Source organism: Nannobrachium achirus (genome assembly GCF_963921795.1).
Source record: "Nannobrachium achirus genome assembly, chromosome: 13".
Classification (NCBI taxonomy): domain Eukaryota; kingdom Metazoa; phylum Chordata; class Actinopteri; order Myctophiformes; family Myctophidae; genus Nannobrachium; species Nannobrachium achirus.
Genome location: NC_137833.1, coordinates 30,484,378 through 30,508,270, shown reverse-complemented (window position 1 = coordinate 30,508,270; position 23,893 = coordinate 30,484,378). Strand labels below are relative to the sequence as shown.

Sequence of the window (23,893 nt, the reverse complement as noted above, 5' to 3'; positions counted from 1 at the left end):
CGCTCATGTCACTGTGACTCGGCCATAACCATATAAGGAGTTCCCAATGCAGCTACTCCCAAATATGGAGTGTGTTGTTTAACCTCAATGTGTCGTCAGATCCATATACAGATATGGGCACAAAATAGGGCATGCTCATATAATGTAAGGGCATATTACAGTATATCAGGGATCTCCATATGCTGTATGGGCATAAGAGGGACAAGGATTGACAAGATACAGAGATCTCCCTATATGGATTTATCGTTCAGATTGGCGGTGAAATGTGTGAGGGCTGTGTAGTAGCCCGAACTCTAGATGTGAGAGCCGCGTACCGGCCCGAAACTTAATTATTTTTATTTAGAATAGCAATTATTTGTGTATTTTTTCCCCAATTCAGTCAATATGCCAATCAACCCACTTCCCCACACATAGCTGTATTGCCACTGCTATTGTACCCTACTGGCCAACCTGCCAGTAATGAGCCCCCACTGGGAAGATAAAAAAAACTAAACAAAACATAAAAAAATTAAATAAAATGCTATCTAAATTACATGTATGGTCATTGAGGCTGGGCAAGTGCTAGGTGAGTTTATAGACCACTGCGGAAGCTAGCACAGCAACAAACCTCGCCCGGCTTGCCTCTCCCGAAAACAGCCAATTGTGTTCATTTATTAGTTCGGCCAAGCTGACGCAACTGCAATGGAATTGTTTCCCTGGAGTCTGGAGGTTTGTGGATGCAAATCCCTAGACCCCCGCGGTAGTGGACAACACATACTTTACTCCTGCGCCACCCAAGGGGCCAAAAATAAATAAATAACCAAAACAATTCAGAGGTTAAACGTCTAATCGTTGCATTGCATCCCGGCCAAACTCACACAGTAAAATCCTCAGTGGTCATGTATCCATTTGTAACGCTGACAGCGTACCTATTGGTTCCATTTGTACACTCTCAGAGTTAAATGAACACTCAGGCTCTTTACAGTGCAGAAGGAGGTGGTGGCCCACTGCTCCGAGGATTACGGCTGTCCTCAGCATAGTGCTGACACAGTTCTGTCACTCCAAAGAGATTAACCTTCATTTTGGAGTATTAGCTTTCAGCGCCAGTGGAGTCTATCAAACGACCACCTGAGGGCGGCCAGGAATTTCTTCTGCCCGAGTCTCTGAAACTAATTAATTCCGTTACATTTAAATATAGCCCTACACATTTGGCAGCGACCTGTCTAGACCAGGTCCGGGTTCCCAAACTTTGCCATTTGACTCTGGGAGTCGAACCTACAAGAATACATTATACCACTTAAACAGAATTAGTATAAAAAAAAAAGGAAAAAATAAATCACACCCAGTTTGAAGTAAGTGGTGATATTTATGAGTTTATTTCATTAGGCTGCCAAGCTTTGCGGGACATACGGACGGACATACGGACATACACACAAAGCGGTAGGAGCGGTTAGCACCGCTTAAAAATAGACGATCGACAAGCTCACATTGTGTGCCGTGAGCTTGTGGAATTGCTATTTTCACTATTTCTTAAAAAATAGTGAAAAAATAATTTCTTCCCTGAAATCCTTATGTATGGATAAAAAATATATATATAAAACAATGGCAGGAAATGTAAAAAAGGACCCATAAAAGTTGACTGGCACTGTGGCACAACAGTCCGCAACAGTTGTGGGAAACAAACAAACGCCACTACTTTCGGGGGAGACATCAGAAGAACCTTCAGCCCTCCGTCAAAGTGCATCTGCCTCTGTTCATTACCACTCCATCAACACCCGAATGAACGCACATAAACTGGGTGAGAAATGGTGCCTGAAACAAGTGTTTAAAATGATAGCCGCTCTTATAAACTCTACTCGAGTGCACCCATGGGTAAAATTAGACATGGGGAAAATGACCTTAAAGCGCCGCCAATCTTCATGGCAGCATGGCAGGGGGTGTGAACTTGTAAAAGTGTGGAGGCAGAACTCGAGCGGGGGGTTCACTTTTTTTTTTTTGCAAGAGCACAGTGGCGTAAAAAACGCAGTGAGAATAAGCTTTCGTATCTCCATCGCATCACAAGAGTGCGAGACTTGCGTCACCGTCCGTGGCACATCCTGAGCCATCATAACGTCCTGTGTCATTTGCAGGGGGCTGTGGTTAATGTTTCAGTCATTTAGTCACCAATCATTTCCTTTTGCCAGAACCTATGCTGTAGGTGGAATGTCAGCGGGAGAGGAAGAAGGTGTGGAAGCATGTTAAGATACTCCATCATTCCCATCCATGAAGGTTAGTGAACAAAGCATGGCCAGCAGGAATGGCTATGTTTGTGAAGATGGTTGCACAGATGAAAGGCTGCGGCCGTGATATGAGGCACCAACGGAGGAGTCACAGCAACGGCCCATTGGCTGGTTATGAAACAGGTTATAAAAACAGTTAACCGCTCTAACCCCGGCGACCCTTATAATATTAATGTCATTTTCCTCATAGAGAGTTACAATTATATTTGTATAATTTATTTTAAACCTAGAATCAAGCCATCCAGGATCCTCATGAATCATGACCATAAAACCTTTTTATTCTGTGAAAAAGAAAATTTGAATATTTATTTAATTATATGATATATACATTTAATGAATACCCTTTGATTAGCGGTTTTCAATTTTTTATTTATTTTTTTCTCACAGAATCAAAGGTTTTATGGTCACGATTCACCACCACCAGGATCCTGCATTGCTTGATTCTAGGCGTAAAATAATTTATATCAATATTTGTGTACATTTCTATGGGAACAATTAATGGCCGACATTTTTGTTGCACCAGAAAACCATGCCCACTTCTATACCCTATACACCGGGTATATACTCTATACAGTATATATGGAATTATTTTAGGACATTCTTTTGACTTTTTTTTTTTTTTCATTGTACCTGGATCCTTTGCTGTGGATACAAACAGGCAGAAAGCTCAGAGAGATATTAGCCCCGGTGCAGTGGGACCGCTCATTTAAATGACTTTGAAATGCCTGATGTGATTCTTGGCTCCGGCACCTCTGTTCGCCACTCGCTCTGAAGGAGAGGAATGGGATCACAGATTCCACCCTGTCAGCCGGGATTTAAATAAATGTTCCTCTTTGAAGACTATTTTTCCTCATTTGTCTCCAGTGAAAAGGTTCATTTGTTTGGTAATTTGCAACGGGGGCGAGTCAGGTTGGACGGGGGGACACGGCCACGGGGAGGGAAAACACGCTTCAGGTGAGCGTCAGGCTTGTAGTGCAGGTAATGGAGCAACCAGGACTGCTTACAACATAATGAATGGACACGGTGTGATCTGACCTTTCATTCAGTGGGATTGATGGTGATTAATCAGTGGGAGATGCGTGCAGTACACATGGATTATGTATCGTCATAAATATTTATCATTCCCACTACTACGGCTCGGCGCGCACAGCGGTAACGCTCTGTTCTAAAGGTACGCCTGGTAACCATTAACCACTTTCAACCTGGTGTCCCTATTTGGGCATTTTATAATGTAGGTGAAAGTTAGTTTTAAAAATAGCGCGACATTGCGATGCCCAACACCATCGCACAGTGAACTAGGGCTTAAGTTGTTAATTAGCTGCTTGTTAGCATTATTATTAAAATGTATATGTTATGTTAGTTATCTTAATTAACCATTAATTAAGCACAGGAGAATAACAATTCTTGTGTGGTTCTGACCAGCCCCATACTGAGCAAAGGATAAAAAGGGTTTCATTCAGTTTCGTGACACTACTTAGTAATCAATAATAGTAATTCAATTCAGGTACATTTATTTATCCCCAAAGGGCAATTGCAGAAGCACATAGAGTAGTATACAGATGTGCCATTTCAAAACTTCACACGTCCTGCCATTGGCAAGAATTTTGAGCTTGTAGATCAGATATTTTTGGTATTTTTATGACCTTTGACTTCGAAGTTTAAATCTACATATGTAGGTAGGATCAAATTGGTATCCCCAAGTGGATTTGATTGAATTTCATATGGCTAGAGTTGGGGTTGAGGGGGTAAGGAGATATAGATAGAGTAGTGTAGTCAATTTAATGCCCTAAAAAGTTTAGCATACAGGCATGCGTATGTGCGTGGGTGGGGTAGAGAGGGAGGAGGGTGGAGCTGGGTGAGCAGAGGGTCAAGGATAAATAAATAAGAAGGCATAAATTATAGGCTTATTAAGAAGCAAACAAGAAGCTTATATAATGTGTAGAATAAGGCATGCAAAAATTAGGACATGATGCTACAACCATTTAGCTACAGTATGTGCCTATCGTCTCCTCCCCCGACAGAGAGGTGAATGCAACAACATCCAAGCTGCAATTAAGACGAGGGCACAGCTAGTGTCCAGCCTGGTATCTGACTGTCTGACCTTGTCAAGCAGTAGCTGTCCTATTTACCCAACCCCAGGCTAGACATTTCTCAATGGAAGAATTGGAAGAGCACCTCCAACCACAGCAGATGTGGTAGTTAGTTACGTTGTAGTCTCGCGTAGCCAGACTATTCCACGAGCTCCGAATGCTACTGTAGCCTACATACGTAGAGTCTAGAACTACACCTCCCGATATACAGAAGTGGTGAGGAGGCAGCTTTATATTTTACTCATGATCAGCTTCCGTGCTCCAGACTTTATGACCGCAAGCATTTGAAAATTGTGTGAGGCAACACTCTCTCTACCATGCAGATTGGTTCAAATATAATTGTTTTCATTTAAATCAGTTCCGGATTGCAGCCTTAATGACTAATACAGAACCAATAAATAACTAATACTCATTCTAGCAAGCACTAACACAGCAGTCCACACTGCAACCGTCTGCAGGGGACGAGGCGAGGCCCGTACATTGCTGTGCACGGAGCATCCACAAGAGCTCATAGGGACGCACAGCCGTGGGTGGTCTTCTGAGACCCGGGCTTTTAGTTGACGCGCTCACTGACACTGCCGTAATTCAGCCAGATTAGCATTGCGCCACCATCTTCTCTCTTCGCATGATATCCAGCCCATAATCACCAGCTGTCAGGGAGCCGTCACTGAGTTGTGGATCAGTCTGCAGACAGGTCACTGTATCAGCCCGCTGCAGAGCGGAGCAGGGCCAAAACACTTATTAAATCCTTCCCTCGCTTTAATTATCCCAAGTGTCCTCGAGAAGTGATGCAACCCGTCCTGTACTTGCCACATGCTGGCTATGAGTGTGTGTCTGCCTGGCAGTGGGCGTGTGTGAACCCAGAGGGCCTCTGCTGACACTCCCAGGCTTGGAGATGAATATATAGAAGAGCCCAGCGAGCATGAAATGAAGGCCGAGGAATAAAGAATGAATAAAGGTTGTCTTGTTTGCCCGGCAAAAAGGTACGGCTGCACTTTCATATTTGTCTTCCTATAAAAGCAGGGGATATAAAGGAAAGGCATCATGCGTACTCTGTTGCTTTTACTCGGCATCAACACAACATTACAACTGTAAAATCTTCAGTGTGAGCCTGTGCAAATTGACTAAATGGACCCATATATGTGGCCATTTGGTAACATGTGTACCTTATCAGTTACAAATGGATAATTGAGCAGCATCTTGTGTTACCATCTTGCTATTTATTTCTTACTGTTCATTTCTTGAGTTCATGTTACAAACCCATCAGGTTAAATATTTGTGTTCATTGAAATGTTGATCTGATAGAGAATTACTGTACTCATTCTGTTGAGTTTCTGAACACACATTTAAGGCAAAAATAACCTTCCATTGCAAGTAGCAATTAATTTACAATCCAGCAAAAAGTAGGTCTTGCCTTCACGAGTTGCATACAAGACTGACAATGTGCTTATTAGCACAATTTATTGCAGTGTTAGGCAGTAATATATGTCAACCCATAACGTCTTCTAAATACAGTGATGGTGTAAATCAAATTAGAACTAATTACATTGAGAACTGACATTGCACTTGAATATATCGTCGCAGAAACCTTGTATCTGTTTTTCCCAAAGCAAAGCCCTGCTTCATCATACAAGGCCACCGCACAAAAGTAGTGAAAACAGCAGATCTACAAGCACACGTTGTGTGCACACTGTGCACACTACAAGCACACGTTGTGTGCTTGTAGTGTGCTTGTGGATCGCAGACATTGTGTGCTTGTAGATCGCTGTTTTCACAAGTTTAAATCATTTTTGAGCGGTGGTGAGCCGCTCCTCAGAATCACTATGTCAGTTTGTGGATGGTGGGTGGTGTGTGGTGTGGATGTGTATCATTCATGGCAATACCAAAACTGACCACACACACTCACACACGTTAAGGGAGGGGCGCTGTTGAGCAGGCCAGGCACACTCAGACACGCACGCACGCACACGCACACGCACACACACACACACACACACACACACACACACACACACACACTAAAATGCCTGGGTGACCTACAGTACCTTCAAGAGCCACTGTTGAGCAACCTTGCAAAGCATGTATTTTACCCAGCCTCCATCGCTCAGTTCACACGGGTGTGATTTTTAAAATGATGAATGCAAAATTAACGGTTTTGGACATACAAGGTTTCCACCCAACAACGACGACATACAGTACATACTGTATGAAGAATATGGGTTCAGCAACATGTTTCATCAAAAGCATTTTCAATTACTATGAACTATTTTGAAATAGATTATAACTGATTCCCACTCTATCTGTGTTCAACCTGGACGGCGCTGGGTCACACCACTCGACTTGTAGATCCCATTGTATGACTAAGAATATTAGGCGTAACCAATTTAACCCTATGTACTTCAGTTGGCTGGTGTCTCCCAAGGGTCTATATCTCTAAACCAAAAATAGGCAATGTTCAAGTTCAGAACGCATCGTGTTGAGATACGTTGCCACGTGTTGTGAGCGTGCAGATCGGCCAGTATAGGCTACTATATATTCATGGAGTTTTCACCAATTTCCAGTGAATGTTCGCCTATTACAATATGACCATTCCCCGTTTATAGGGTTCATGTGGTTAAATCTCACACGCACGGTTTTCAAGATTTTGATATATTACACAATGAGATATTATTACACGATGAGCAAAGTGAGATTTGGGGGCTGGCTCTGCGAGGCTAATGTTATTAGACCATTACTGTATTCCTCTGGCACGGGAAATACAGTAATGTGGACTGCATGGATCACAGCCTTTTACGACTGCATTGGGGTTGGGAAATAGGGCAATGAAAGATGGTATTTTCTTTGTTGTTTAGTGGGTCTGCAGAAACATAATTTGACTGATTGGTAATCTGGGAACCACCTTACTTCTACTATTGGCCTATTTTAAAACAGCACTGGCCTTTTGCCAAGCTCCTTTTCTTTTCTTGGGTAGAGGCAAAATCTGTCATGCCCTACTTAGACTAATGAACAGACACAATGTGTTAGCGTCAACGTCACGTTGGCAAAAGATGGATTGGCGGAAAAACTGAAAATAATTGAAAACACATAAATATGGTGAGAGAAGAGAAGAATAGGAAAATGTGACAGCAGCCCAGACGTGTGTGGAAATCCGGTTTTCTCACAGAACCCACGTTTCATTTAAGACGGGATCTCGGCAGAAGGGGCTTTTGTGTATAATCTTCAATCAGAGACTGTGTGTGCATGAAACAAAAACGGGAACATTTAATAAATTGTCAAAATAATTTACGGTCTGTAGCATAAATGGCAAGAAACAGAGCCGGCGCTGCTGAACATGATCACTCTCAGAGTAATAGACTTTTGTGGACGCCTGATAATTAAATATATACCCCCCCCCCCCCCACCACCACCACCACCACCACCATCTGCACATAACCACGCCTCCTGCGCCGTGGTGATGCAGATGATTCAGTATTTTCATTGGCTGACCAAAAATTTGCACAAAGACAAAACGAGAAGATGATAAACAAGGACCTCAAAGACGTGGAAAGAAGTGTTGTGATGGTGTCGATGATCCGCAGCGTCTGAGTTTGTGAATATGAAAATGAATTGAGTGGACAACAGTTCTATTTTAAAATTCAGTAAAGTAAAAGAGACTATATTGACGTTGAGTCAACCACGTATGGATCTAGCAATATTGGTATGAGAAATGCCTAAAATGTTTTCAGGATCAGTGGAAACTGTCTCCCCCTTATCTTTTTCACCGTCACTGTCTTCGGTTTTTCACGGGCGGCGCTATCCAATAAGATTGTCGTATTAGCTCGGGGTCGTGGCATTGCAGTAGTACTGTAAGTTGAGGAAGCCTTATGGACGGCACCCTGGCCACAATATGCCTTCCGGTTGGTTCCAAGATTTCTAGCGGAAGTGCTGCGTTTTTACGTCATGCGGTGCGGGTCTGTTTACATTCCCTAGCGAAACAAACACAAAGATTGTTAATCTTAACTCGCTCTTAACTCATCGGATGCCCACGAGGTGTCAACGCGTCATTCTCTTTGATGTCGCTGGAGGCCCACGACGCGTTTTAAGTAATGTGTTAATAGGTGTAACATCGCCTGAATCAATGTTTTTGTTTGTATATTGTTTATTGCGAGCACAACCAACGGAGCAGGAGACATAGACCAGATTTTTTTCCCAGCGGGGAATACGTTTGCAGGAGCGGTCTCTCTCTCATATTTTCACCAGGCTTTTCTCTTCGCAGATGAGTAAGCCTGGTTACGCGAGGTTACGTGGACGGACCTATGACAGACATCCCAAGTCGCGTCTCCTCCCGGCCGCGGGTGGCCTTTGAATATTTCTATAATATTTCTAATATGTTTTAAAAAAAATTATATGTATTTGGCCACGGACCCTCATCTCAAAACATTTCGTTCCAGGGATCCCCCAGAAGCAACATTTTTGTTAAAGATGTTCGCTTAAAAAAAAAACATATATTCAAAGATTTGCACATATTTTCACAACTTTTCAAAAATAGCAGATCTACAAGCTCAGAGACAGAGACAGAGATTGTAGAACTGCTATTTTTCAAAAGCTATAACATACTAGGGCCCCTCCACCTTGGGCCCTAGTAACTCAGTCCCACTCCCCCCCCCCCCCCCCCAAATTGCGACGCCCCTGTATACAGCTGCATGGCACGTTATACTGTAGCTGTGTTGTGAATTGGTTGTGATGAGCTGGAGTGACGCACGGCTCTGTTGTGCCTGGTTGCACACTAAACATTGAGCTGGAACGCATGCAAATTCAAGAAATGAGAGTGAGAGTTTCTGCCAAATAGGTAAGACATGCATTATATTAAGGCTATTTCTGCTGCCGTGCAGAAACGATTTTAACCGTTTCTTAACTTGAAAAAATGATGGAAGTGGTCCCACCTGGACCTCCCGGAAATGAAATTCTCCAAGTTGGGATGTGTGACCTACTACGTTATGTATTCTGAAGATAAGCACTTTCATTTTTTAAATGTTTCCTTCAACAACACAGCCAACCAGGTCCCATCCTCTTTTACAGTACACTTTAAGACATAATAAGACATAATAAGACAGAATAAAGCCATAATAAGAAATAATGTGTTGGTAATTAGAGATAATATATTTTATTAGACAGAAACAAAGACAGAATAGTAGAAAGAGCGAATACATTCTCTGGCACCGTCACCTGCCGTGGAACTGCAGCTGCAGACACTGCCGCACAACCGCTAGTTCGACCAGCAGTCGCACTGCATCGCCGGCGATAGGACCAGCAGTCCCGCCAGTAGGACCGGCGGCCGCCGCACGGACCGGCAGGTCCCGTAGCGGTAAACTGCCCGTCCGTGCGGTGGTGGCTGCCGCGGCAGTTACCAGCGATGCCGGTGCCAGATAATGTATTCGCTTTCTGCTATTCTGTCTCAGCCACCACCGCACGGACGGGCAGTTTACCGCCACGGGACCTGCCGGTCCGTGCGGCGGCCCTGGTCCTATCGCCGGCGATGCAGTGCGACTGCTGGTCGAACTAGCGGTCGTGCGGCAGTGTCTGCCGCTGCAGTTCCGCGGCAGGTGCCGGTGCCAGAGAATGTATTCGCTCTTTCTACTATTCTGTCTTTGTTTCTGTCTAATAAAATATATTAGCTCTAATTACCAACACATTATTTCTTATTATGGCTTTATTCTGTCTTATTATGTCTTATTATGTCTTAAAGTGTACTGTAAAAGAGGATGGGGCCGCCAACCATGTGGAGTTGTTCTCAATGCACAGTGCACTACATACAGCAGGGGTTCCCAAACCTTTTTGTCTCAGGGCACCCCGTGAATATTTTTTTTAATCCGAGGCACCCCTACATTATAATTTTCACTCCCAGCACCCTATATTTATAGCATATCGTCGTTGTCGGGTGGAAACCTTGTATGTTCAAAACCATTCGTTTTATATTTATCATCTATAAAATGTACTACAAGCACACAACGCCTCGCATCGCGAGGCGTTGTGTGCTTGTAGATCTGCTGTTTTCACTAGTTTTGTGCGACAGAGGTTTCTGCCTGACAGTAATGATATTTTAGTGATTATGTTGCAAGGAAAACGTTGAGATAATAGTCATTTTAGTTAGAAGTTAGAAAATAACTGTGTACTTCAAGTTTAAAATAAATATTTTTTCAAGTCCAAATATTATCAAATGATCTCGCGGCACCCCTGGACTGCCGTCGCGGCACCCAAGGGTGCCCTGTCACCCACTTTGAAAACTCCTGACATACAGTACTACAAAGAAGACTACAAATACTCCAGTGTTAATTTACCCAGCAGAGAGCTCCAAATGGCTATGATTGACTGTCCTATGTGTGGGCAGTGACCTATTGAGCAAGCCCAGTGCTCTCAGTCATTCCAGAGGCACTTTTAAAACAATAACGTACTACAATTGTTTTTACGTTCTATCCAGGCACGTTCTTGTGTTTCGGATAAAGGGAGTTGCCGTTTTGCCATTGGAATACCTGTTTTTCTCTATGTATTTGTTCCCCACTTATAAACAAAATCTATTTGAACAAACACTTTGGCAGCTGCTAATGCCACTGTAAAATGCTTGGGGACAGAGACTTGAACGGAGAAGACCAGCTGAGGAGAAAGATAGTTGATTAACCTTAGCCCACCCATGGGCAATGTAGAGGGCTACTGGAGCTGAATAAAGGTAGCAAGAGGTTATTTGTGAAATGTAGTGGGCCTATGTATATACGATAGAATTCTCTCTGAGCCCACCGCTGTTTACTTAGCTCTGATAAGAGGCTCATCTCTGTGACACAGTGTGCATTTCATGACTGCATATTACATAATTAATGACGAAAAACTGGGAAATGTGCAAACATCAGCAAAATAAGCAACCTCCCAGTGGTACGTGGAACATTAACTGTAGTAAATGTGCTGCATGTGCTCGGAAATAGCGGCTGAGATTAGAGAAGCGTACGTTCACAGGGAGGGTATTATTTATTCTAAGAGCAGGGGAAGAGACAGAACAGGGAATGTTTCCTTATTGTTTTCTTAGTTTTTTGTACCAATCGGCATGATGCATGGACAGTATTGTTCTCCAGTAAAGATTTAGAGAGTAACAACCAGGAGTTAAAGTCTGTGTATCCGAGCCATTCTTCTTAAAACAAACAGTGACCTCGTTGCCCCGGACAAAGGAGAATGGGAATGAAAATGGAGATTTTTTAAGGTTCAGTGTGCCAGTATTTACTGTCTACTCTCGCTGGAAATCTTTCCTGGCAGACATCTGGATGCACCTGTATTCTTCCTGCCAGTCGACCTTGGTTCAAACACTAAACATGGAATACTATCTGTGGAGAGTGGAAGCTGAGAGGAACAAAAGCGTTTGATGAGGCGCAAAGGCAATTGAGAGTCCTAACCTTGGATATGGGCCAGTGGGTACCAGCTGGCTACACAAACACCAGAGTAAAGATGCAGGCAGGAAAGGGAAAAATTAAACCTATATCCACCCAGGAAACCACCTGTTCAAAACACTATCCTCAGGAAAACCGAGGTTGCTACTTTGGAACAAGGTAGCAGATAGTTGTATGCAGCCTAGCTACATAACATTCAGGTCAGAGTCAAAATACACTGCAAAATCCAGGGTGTGAATATAACTTAGACAGCGTGTAAAAATGTACCTGTAATTGGTTCATTTTTCCACATTCAGAGTAGTGAAACATGTGCGGTGTAAAGGCAGAATCAGGATAAATAATGAATTACAAGTGTACAGAAAGTAGGCGGTACAGTAGGTTGACAATAACCTTCACGTCTTAAGATGTGAATGCATGGAATGCACGCTGCATGTTATTCTTTCAAGCTAAAAGCGTACAAGAGATTAATCAAATCGACTTTCATAATCAAAAAGAGTGGGTGGTGGTGTTGGTGGGAGGGGGTTCAATTTTGCTGCAGGATGATTTAATCTGGTTCCTGCTGGAAGATTAGCTCTGCTGGAGCCTCTGGCCTGCCGGGGCTTCCAGGGGTAAGAGAAATAAAGCACAGCAATTGGCAAGTCCCCTTGATCACTGTTTCTCTGTGGCTGAAGGAAACCTCCATGGGACAAGGATCCAGTGCTCGACCACTTGATCCAGAGCTGACCTTGTGCCACAGACAGCTCAGAAAATTGTCCGCCTCTTGAGTTCTCTTCTTGGAATCGCTTGGCAGTTCACCCGCTTGGCAGTTCTCCTAAAGTGAATCCTTAACTCACGTTGGAGGTGTAGTGATGGGGGTTCGGGGTGAGCTGATCTTTCAGCTCCCAGAACTGAGTGACTCTATATAATATCACTGTCATTTTAATGGTAACATGAGAAAGTAGCTCTATACCATGGACAGTGGATCCAGTTCTTTATGAAAGGCCACTACTGTCAGAGATCCAGCGCTGAAGCGCTTGGCAGGGTGTGCGGATGGCCCTGAATGTAGATATTAATCAGGATACGGTGTTAGACAGCTGCCACCCTGGGAGCCCACAGCTCTGGTGTCAAATCCCTTCCCAATGATCACAGAACGAGAAGGGATACTCTGCTCGGGGAGCGCGTGTCTCAGAGCATCACACAGCTTGCAACTGATGTTTTGTCAGATGACCTTGTCGTTGACTAGGATAATGCAAACTGCTTAACGCGATTCAGTGCACAGTAGTACCCATCTCCTGTGTGCACTGCTCAACAGAGCCAGCACATGTACATTGGTGGTGCCTATTAAGAGTTCCTATAAGAGACACTCCCGAGAATGAGGCAATAGCAAAATGGGGCCATATGAATAATAGTCAATGGGAAGCAACATGATGCAATAAGCACTGGTTTAGCATTAGCCTATTTTGCCCATGCCAGCCGTCTGCTCTTAGTAGGAAAGTCTGCCCAAGTATTGATAGAGAGTAAATGTGGTAAGACCATGTCTTTCTATTAGAGCCTGGGAAACACGCAGTCTTTGCTAAGGGACAGACATTAATTTAGCAGAGGGTTTATTACCACACACAGATCAATAGCACATACAGATCGAGAGAAGGGCCTTGAGTCTGGACTTAATTGTTCTCTTTGCACTCAATCCACCCAGAATGCATTTGAAAATCTTTTTTATTCCGAGGTAAGCACCAGGGTTGTACTTAATTGCTTTCCGAGAGTGGCAAGGTAAGAGATCAGGAGTTTGGCCGCGTTGCCAGGAACGAACGCTGAACTGTAATCCCGATTTGTCGGAGCAACATTCATGAAAACAAGAGGTATTGTGCATACCCGGTTTAATCTATTATGTAGCACAGAGAAAGGAGGGATGATGTGCAACACAGGTCCCCGACCCTAACCAGAGTTGTTGCAATTACGGTATATGGCTGGTGCTCTGATTGGAGTATGTGGGTACCCTTATGCAACATTGTATAACAACATATTGTATGTACTGGAAAGATTGCTGATTGGACTACAAACCTGGCTGATTAAGCCACAATCATGTGTGCAAATAATTGTCTGTTTGTATTCCAAATAAAAATATGGAATTCTAAGCTCCTGTGTTCCCCACGTGCAGCCAGACCTCAAGAACGATGGATGAAACAACAGAATGAACCCCCACTGCTTGTTGGATTTAATTAATGACAATGGGGACCCTTAATCACAACCCCTACTCAATATAGAGTGTTTAAAATTCAGCCTTCACACATGGTCCTCTCTGGGTTTGTACGTATTAATATAATTTGTTGGAGTCGTGTGGGGGGGCTGATAATTACAACTGTGCAGTGCATCACCTTCCTCAAGCATGATTTACACTTAGGTGTACAATGGTGTCCCGTGCCACAAATAGCCATTCTACAAGCTCACAACATGTGTTGATCTACCATTTTTGGTGTCAGACAGAGTCGAATGATAGAGCAGTGGTTTTCAACCTTTTTAACATCAAGGTCCATTATTTATTTGGCAGTTGAGCCGCGCATCACCCTTTGATGACATTTAGCCTCTCAGACTCAAAACGTAGAATATTTTGTTATCGGTTGGATACGATTTTGTCCACAATTCCATGCTGTATTGATGTTGGTACCATAGAAGAGATAACAGGCAAACGCTGATCAATATAACAATTATTTCATTCTCTATTTGTGTAGACTTCTTTTAAATTGAGTAATGCAGGTTTAACAATAATTGTACTCTTACGGGTCCATTTGGTTTAATTTTACACTCTCAAGAGTCAAAGATCTATAAGGGTCCATTTGGTTACCAACTTTCCATCATTTAGCTGGGGACCACCTGGAACCCCCTCAAGGACCACTGGTCGAAAACCACTGTGATAGAGTAAATATTTGGCATTACGACGCCACTGCTTGTGTTAATGACAAACGCGATGAGCTGATGGAGAGTCAACTATCGGAATGATGAAATAGTGACGACCAAGACAAGCACTACGACGATGGACATAGGATACAATAGAATACACCTGTATGTGCTGTATGTTAGCCCTGGTATGCAATGCCTGGGTGGGAGAGTGGACTGTGACAGACGCCCAGAGAGAAGTAGAATAAAAAAAAAGATGACTAACCTAACCCACCTGAGCTCGGCTCACAGGGATCGATGTCCTCGTCATCGCTCGGACACTCAGCCGACGCCACCAGCAGATCGTCTGTTGTCTGAAATGGGACAGAGACAGAGACAGAGAGAGTCACACAGTGGGGTAAAAGCTGTCATCCACGGTGCAAGAACAACCATCCACCCTAGAGGGAGGGTTGTGAAAAACAGAGGGCAGATGAGAAGTGAATCCAGACACAGCCACAGCGTTTGAGCCTGCAGGATTTATCTGTCGACACGGTCGACTCGCTTTTCAGGCACCGCTGACCATACGGGATGGAAAAAAATATGTAATATATATTTGATTATTGAAGAACGGTCGAGGCAGAAGTTCACGGCGCTATTGTCAAGTCACGGCTAAGCTTCAAAGCCGCAGCGTGTGCCGTCGCACGAGTTTTAAGAGCCATCACAAACGCACCTCTGACATTTAGAGGACAAAGGGCCACGAAAGCGTGAACAAAGACAGATTGGAAAAACAAAGAGCGAAGGCAGAGTTAGGAGGTTTAAAATCAATATTATTGCTCCCTCTTCTCTTGATATTCTGTGTCTCGATTGCAAAGGAGGAATACAAAAAAAAAAGAAAAAACGCAAATCATTTTCTGAGCCCTTTTCAATTCAAATCCCACATTAGATACAAAAAAAAAAAAAAAAACAGAAACAGAAACAATATCCTGAAACCTCTTGGAAACCAGGAAAAGGGCAAACAAAAAAGAATCCGTGGAAAAAGTACAAAGTAAAACATTATTCTGCAGTGTTCTTTTATAGTCTCGCCCTGGGCCATCTGATCAGCTCTGCGTTAAAGGTCGTTTCGTTTAAGCCTGGCAGTCTGTTCAGGGCTGATGCTCGCCCTCGTGTTATTAAGCACCACGGGGCACAGACTAGCTGTACCGTTAGCCTAGCACCTCTCGCACTCCCTTCTCCTGGTATACTTAGTCGTGCAACGGTGTGCCACGGCCGAAAATAGCTGATCTGCAAGCTCACAACGTGTCGTGGGGTGATGAATTGCAAGCTCGGAGATCTGCCATTTTCAGGGTGTAAAAGATAAACGAAATATCCCACCGAATTTACATTCAACTCTTCCAGACGCTGTTTAGTATTCAGTTCAATTTACTTAGGGGAACAGAGTGTTTTTTGGCAGGTGCAAAACAAGAAAGATAAAGGGGTAGGGGAAAAAAAGGTTTTAGATGCAAGAAGAATATAAGATTTTATCCAAGCCATATGCCTATGCCATCGTTTCATTCCGTACATGTTTGACACCGCTTCCAAATACATCTGCCGGGTCCATTAGCATCGACTCGTCTCGGGGAAATTAAAGGTGATGTCATTACGCCTGACATCCATTTGTCGTGGAGTCGTGTAATGTGATTTGATAGTAAGCCCGCAAACGTCATTTGTACGTCTCTCAGACACGGGCCCGTCTTTACATCGCGGGCCTGGATCAGCTAATAGATCGGCTCCATCAAGGGAGTCGTGGTGGTGCAGCAGCGGCAGAGGGCTGTTTTTCGGTACATCTGTGCCGGGTGAGGCCCGGGGAAACCGTCCAAATGTAAATTTAATTTGCTGCGCATGAGGCTGATATACAGTGTCGGCCATCCAGATGGCAAAACTGCCGGATGCCGGAGTGCCACATCCATCACTTGAGCCATGTGATTTGTTTTTCCTGGCGGGAGATCCTGACACTTTGCACCGTTGGCAGAGGTAGGAGAATCAATACCTAGCTCCCCTCTCTCTCTCTGCTCTCCCCTCACTCTCCTTGTCCCCCCCCCCCCCTTACATCCTTCACTGTAGAATCCTTAGTGTTAAAGGGTAGAGGATAGGCCTATAGATACATATTTTATGAAAACGACTACTAAAACAGTTACAGTATACATCCGCAGAGCTTAAAAAAAGTTGTAGAATAAAAGTATTACTCCCCCCCCCCCCCCCTCCCCCCACACAAAAAATAATAATACTTTGATTGTAAAATAGTCATATTACTTTGTCTCGCCAACAATATCCTATACTGTTTTTCCAAGTGAGCTTCTGTTTTTGTAATGGGTGAGATTTTTATTTTTACCATAAAGAAAACCTTTGAGGCAGTTGTCACATTACAATGTTGCAACCTACGGTACATGGTTGCTGCCTTATAGAGGGAAATTATAGAACCTTATACAACAGAGGTGTTGTAAAAGTGTGTACAGTAGTAGTAGCTGAATGTCATCTATTGCGCCCTATATTTTAACTATGAAGAGTATGTATAAATGGAACCAAAGGAACGTGTATTGGGGTCCATTTGGTTCCATTTGAACATGCACTCTTCGGAGTTGAATTAACAGAGGATTTTTACTGTGTTCTTTTCATTCATCTCTTCAACTCCATTTGTCTGATTTACAGGCAGGGATGGAGGAGGTAGAAGTAGTGTGGATGTAGGTTAACTCCCCGCAGACTAACCTGACTGGAGGTGCACACGCTGTTCTTATTTAGAAGTTCCCCCGTCTCCTCGTTTAGGACAGACAAAGCTAAGGGGTCTTAATCTCTATGTCACCTGGATGACATTGAAATAATGAACATGGATATACAGTATGAATGTCTTAAAAGGAAACGTCTCCATTAAAGGCCTGACTTCAATTAAACAAAGGGGAGTACACCTATACTGCCACATTTGGCCCACAGTCAGGCCAGTTATTGTGGGTATTACTGTATCTTTGAGGATATTTCAACTGACATTGATCAATTAATGTCTTGATGTGAGCACCCAAAAATGAGTGACAGCTCAACGAGCTAAATTGTATTTTGAACTGGAGATGATTTGTTTACATTTGTATTTTGTTTTAAAGGAGCTGTAGTCACCTTTTTCTTGAAAAACGGATGCTAAAATAAAAATAATGTTTCGAAAATATTTTATAAAAAAGATTATCAATCCATATAAAAGAATAGAAGAGGGATATGAACAAAGTCGGCCTGACTGGTCAAAATGACTATTTTATCTTTATTTTACTCTTTTTGTGGTCATTTTTGAATAGAAACACATATATGAAGCTTAACATATTTTTTTAAGAAAAGGCTGACTATAGCTCTCCTTTAACAAGTGTATAAAATACATTAATATTAATTTGATATTAAGTGACAGTTTATTTCCTTTAACAAGAGTATAAAATACATTCATATTAATTTGATATTAAGTGACAGTTTATTTTTTTTATTTTTTTTAGTAGGCACAACATTCCATATACTGTATATTGTAAACCAACACTGATGACGGCTATAATATAGACCTACTAGCCTATTTAAATATTTTATGGACAAAAGCTGTATCACATGAATCTGAAGCTAGGTTTTTTGGTTGTAACTGAAATGTAAATCCAAATCTTTATTTGATCTATCTTCTAAAAAAAATATATATATCAAACCAAGATACAGATTTTCTTATTTCTTTTGAAGGAATCCTGTGAGTGCTGTGGCAGGGGCGTCAATTGGGTATGGCAGGGGTATGCAGCTGCCATACCCTGGGTCCAGGGGGGAAAATAAAAGTTACTTTTAAATATAAATCCATGAATGTCTCTTTGTCTATCTGCGCTGGTTATTATGTTGTTAAATTGCAGTAAAGTAACTACAAATGCTAAATTTTACATAATGGTCACTTTAACAGGGTATTATAATTATATTCTCCAAACTTTATTTACTGTATTCTCCCCATCTTGACAGAATGGTATAATCCCGGGTTCCGCAGGTCAGCTGCACAGGTGCAATGCATTATTGTTAATTGTGGAATTTGTGGCACGTTTACTAACATGCCAAGTTTAGCTGCACTTGAAAAACCATTCCAGGGTGCCATATCCAGCCCAAGAAACCGTAGAAACCTGTGTAAAAAGACATTAGTGAAAATAGCCGATCTACATGCTCACAACGCCTCGCAGCGCGAGGCGTTGTGAGCATGTAGATCTGCTATTTTCACAATAGAACCGTGTTATGCAAAATGTAATGCCTCTTTTCCATGAGGACTCCCATCTTTGCCATACCCTAGCTTTTGCTGAACTGACGCCACTGTGCTGTGGAGGCAAGCTCCAGAATCTACAATCAAATGAATGCACATGTTGCCGGGCATCGCTCAGTCAGCCAGGATTAGTGTGTAGGTCAACATTTTGATGTGGTCATGACCTGGTTGAAATCCAATAACATTAACCATTCATGGTGTCTTTCTCCAATGCCTCCTGTGACAATTGATGTGAGGTAAAAGGGCGCCGGGGGGGCTTACTCAATAAAACCACTGTGATGAAAACTGTGACAAGTAGCTTAGATGGGATGCCTCAAAATGACATTGAAATGCTATGATGTTTGCTAAAGGAGAGATGGGGGCCCTACAACAAGACTAAGATCCAAGACTTCATCTAACATCATTTGGAGATTTAAATTAAAATATGCCTACAGCAAATAACCGCAACAATACAAATAATTCACACTTACAAGTAAGTAAGTAAGTTGGCGTTGGATACGATTTTGAATTTGTCCACAATTCAGGCAAAACTTGACCAAAATAACAATTATTCTGCATTATCTAATAGTGTAGACTTCTTATAAATTAAGTAATGCAGATGTTTATCATTTAACTCTTGAGAGCGCAAGATTGAAACCATTTTATGCTCTAAAGAATTTAAGATCTATAAAATGGTGACCATGCAGAACCCCCTCAAGGACCACTGGTGGTCCCCGGACCACTGGTTGAAAGCCACTGCAGTAGTCCATTGGTTCAATGCGTGTAAGTTGACTGTCATTGTAATACCTATAGATAATATAGTGCTATAGATAAATATTGAAGCAGGTTGCATCAGTAGTTCATTTATCAGAGGTGCTGTATTTGTCAAAAAGTGGAAGTAAAGGCCCTGGGCAGGCAAAGCCTCATTAACCTAGCTCTATATCCAAAAGTGCTGAACCCACAGTTAATCTACAGCTACAGTATAACTGCAATACACAGATTACATATTGCAGAAACATCTTAACCTCCAACCATTTAAATTCCACAAATTAAACTGCATGGGTTGGAAAACAAAAATACGACTCACAATAGGCTATAGGGAGTAGGGACGCATATAAAAGTGTGAATAAGTGAGGTATTTGAAGTGGGAAATTGACTGACCTTGGCTAGTGATTGAACCATCAAGGTTTTTGTGGACCCACAATTCCCAGACTGACTCAGCCATAATAACCCCCACTGCTTTCTATAGCGCTGTCAGGCTAGCTTTCGATCTCGGAGGATTGATAATGCCTCCCCCCCTTAATCGGACTTTCGGGCAAACCAATCGTCTGCATGCGTTGTTTACAGCAGTGCTTAAGTCAGCACTCTCATCCAGCCTGGACGCTGGGTTATCTACAGCTCCAGAAACAGCTATTTCTATCTACGCCACTGCTGCCGTGCTTCCTCAGCGTTCCAACGCCACTCACATAATAACCGTAATGTGGACAACGTGGAGGACTTGCCTTTAACTCTCAAATACCTGGAACGCGCCCGCGTTGCGATAGATTTTTAACCACTTCAACCATTATTTTATGCCTTAACTATTGAAAAATAGCAGATATACAAGCTCACAGCGCGGCACCGAGTGCCGCGCTGCGAGCTTGTAGATCTGCTATTTTGTTTTTTTAAACGTGGAAATGTGTGCAAGTCTTTGAATATCTTTGACCTGATCTTTGAACTGACTTCTAAATCCTTCCTCTAAATCAGTGGTTCTCAAACCTTTTCTTGTCAAGGACCCCCAAAATTACAGGCATTTGGCCACGGACTCCCATCTCAAAATATGTTGTTCCAGGGACCCCCAGAAGCAAATATTTGAGTTACAAATGTTCGCTTTTAAATAGATATATTCAAAGACTGAAAATTCAAAGACTGAAAAATAGCAGATCTACAAGCTCGCAGCGCGGCACTCGGTGCCGCGCTGTGAGCTTGTATATCTGCTATTTTTCAATAGTTAAAGCATAACATAATCATACACAATAATGTGTACCCGTTCCAAATGGGTTAATGTAATACAACACGGATGCATCCCCAAAAGCATGTTTCCCCCTCTCAATCCCGACCTGACAGGGGGGAACGGGGAGTTGAAAGGACCGCTCCTTGGGGAGGGCTGCCCGCGCGGCTGCTTGCTTCAGGAGCAGGAAGGCACCTTCTCTGTGATAACCTGTCTGTGTGTCTTTGCAGAGAGAAGCCGCTGGGCTCTCACATTGTTTTCTCTCCGGTCTAATTTGATGAATGCTCGCTGGCACACAACACGTCTCTTTGGAGACGAGCTGAAAGTCAGGAGGACACTGAAGGCATCTGAAGGTTTTATCTGTGGCATGCCTTTGCTGTCCCGGTAATGTATTCCACAGAGAATGCTGGCTGTTTGCTTTTGCCTTTCGGGTTTTTTTTCTGCTTTGCCTAGGAAAAAAAAAAGAAAATGCATTTTGCACACATGCACTTTGGGTAATTATCAATAATGGGGCAGTAATAATAAAGGGCAGCTTATTACTAAAATGTCCAATAATGTACTATATGTGCAAAAAAACATAAAAAAAGTGGTGTAAAGCTATTTATTTTTCAGAATATCAAAAAATATATAGGCAACTGTAAAAATGCTAGCTGGTTCTAAATTCTATATCAAACAAACATAATGACTTCAACAACATAAACAGTGATTTAAATGTGTTTTTATTTTAGATGTGTTGCAGACCGATCAGTACTACGGACAACCAACAGCAAATATCTAAATTATTCATTTCCATTGATGAGCATGTTTCTGTGTGTGTCCTGCTTGGCTCAGCTGTGTGGGCTCTCATCTAAAGGGGAATGGCCCGTGGCCAAAGGAGATCTTAGGCTGCTGGGTTATAGGCAGAGCTGCATTCACCCCTGCTTGACCTCTCCACACTGGGGAAACCAAACTGGGTCACACCACCAGTGTAACTACCAGGACTCAAACCTGAGATTCCCACACGGGAAATCAAACATCTCCTGTTCAACCAAAGGGAATCTGGGCTATAGACGCAGCTACTCTGCCACATTTAAACCATTCAATTTTAAACAGTAGACATTTTGAGTCTGTTATAGACAGTCAATATTATTTTCATCTAAGGCAGATACATTTCTACACGTTTAATTTACACTACCAGTATTATAACAATGTGTGTGCCCCCTTAGAGTTCATGCATAATTTGCTGTGATAGATTATTTAATTTATTATCTTTATTTTCTTTTAAATATATATATATATATATATATATACTGTATATATATATATATATATATATATATATATATATATATATATATATATATATATATATACTATTTATAGAGACAAGTACACTGTATTTGTAGCCATATATCAAAGTGAAAGCTGCGAATTCTCTGAGAGCAGAAGAAGCAGTATTGTATTTGTTCATACTGTACATCATATTTATTGTTCAATCTCTGTGCCATTATTTCTTATTCCATCATTGCTTCTCACCAGCACCTCACCAGTGTCCAGCGCTAACCACAGCAGCAGTAGTCTACACAAAACCTAATTGGGAGGAGATTGTGTTCCCAGCTTCACTCCGGCAACAGCACATCATTAGGGCCTCCGGTGAGACACAGGCAGGAATGGCCCAGGTTAAGATGCAGCCATGCAGGCACAACACATTTATCGACGTGTTTGCATCGGATGCATTGAACGTTCTGGCCAGGCTCATTCAGGGTTGAAACAGTTGCATAGAACCCTCCCTGTGATACAAGATTCTCTCATGTACACCTACAGTACTAGACCACAGCTGACAAAAGTGGATTACAACATAAATATCCACGAGTTTCCAACGCCCCATAGTGCATTGCGCAGACGTCTGCACCGAGCTTCCGGCGCCGATTTACAAGCTCACAACGGGTTGCATCTGCGACGCGACGTGAGCTTGTATGTCTGCTGTTAAACCCGGAAGTTTGGTCCCGATAGTCTCCAGTAAACTCCCGCGGAAACTTGTGGATAAAACAACATCGAAAATATAAAGGTAACCATCAGAGACTGACACAATATGTCCATATATGGGCATTCCCAGATATGGGCTGATGACATCAGGGATCTCCATATATGGGCATAAAATAATAACTCAAAGAACAGAAGATTAAAAAAAAATAATAATAAAAATAAAACGGTCTAGAACAGGTCTGTCTCTGACACAGGGGTGTCACACAAAATTCTGGGCCCTGGGTACAAGGATTCACTGCGTTTGTAGATCTACTATTTTTGAAAAGTTGTGAAAATTTGTCTTTGATTGTTTTTAGAAAAATGTACCTGTGTTGTATGTCGGTGGTGCTCAAACTTTTTCATGTGAAAGACACCCAAAATTATATGTATTTGGCCACGGACCCCCATCTCAAAATATTTAGTTCCAGGGACCTCCAGAAGCAAAATTTGAGTTACAAATGTTTGCTTAAAAATACAAAGATTTGCACACATTTTCACAACTTTTCAAAAATAGCAGATCTAAATAGCAGATCTACACCGAGTGCCACGCTGTGAGCTTGTATATCTGCTATTTTTCAATAGCTAAAGTATAAAATAATCAAGGCCCCTTCACCTTGGGCCCTAGTAACTCCCCTCCTTGTGACGCCCCTGCTCTGACGCAATAGCTCTCTTCAGGTTTCCATTTACCTGTGGCGACAATCTCACAGCGGCGCTGTACAGTAGCAACGACTGGTGTGTCATCCAAGTGTCTAACTTCACACCATGCAACTAGGTCGATGTTGATGAATAATTTAGCCCCAGATGCTCAATAGAACCCAGCTGAATAATGAAGGCGTGTGGTCCTCTAAGACGGCGAGTAGAGCTCAGTGTATTGCCTTATACCCTCGCCCACATTCTTCTACGTCTCTAGGTCTGCCTCGCTGTCAACATCATAAGCCAGGCACACTGAAAGGACATTAGAACCATCACATATCTCGGGGATGAACAAATGCAGATGGATTTATTTATGTGACTGCCACTGAGTT

General features: G+C 42.5%; 1 protein-coding gene across 12 annotated transcripts in view; it reads right to left on the bottom strand.

Moving 5' to 3' along the window:
- The window catches only part of LOC308296571 (neurexin-1a), a gene marked incomplete at both ends in the record, with an annotated part of 488,347 nt that overhangs the window by 7,578 nt on the left and 456,876 nt on the right, over positions 1–23,893 (bottom strand). For 9 of the 12 annotated variants that reach the window (XM_080739872.1, XM_080739878.1, XM_080739879.1 and 6 more), the window contains one exon: positions 14,897–14,984. In XM_080739872.1, coding sequence (XP_080595998.1) covers positions 14,897–14,984 — 88 coding nt within the window. The remainder of the gene's footprint in view (positions 1–14,896; positions 14,985–23,893) is intronic. The other 3 variants (XM_080739873.1, XM_080739874.1, XM_080739875.1) reach the window with 1 other exon arrangement.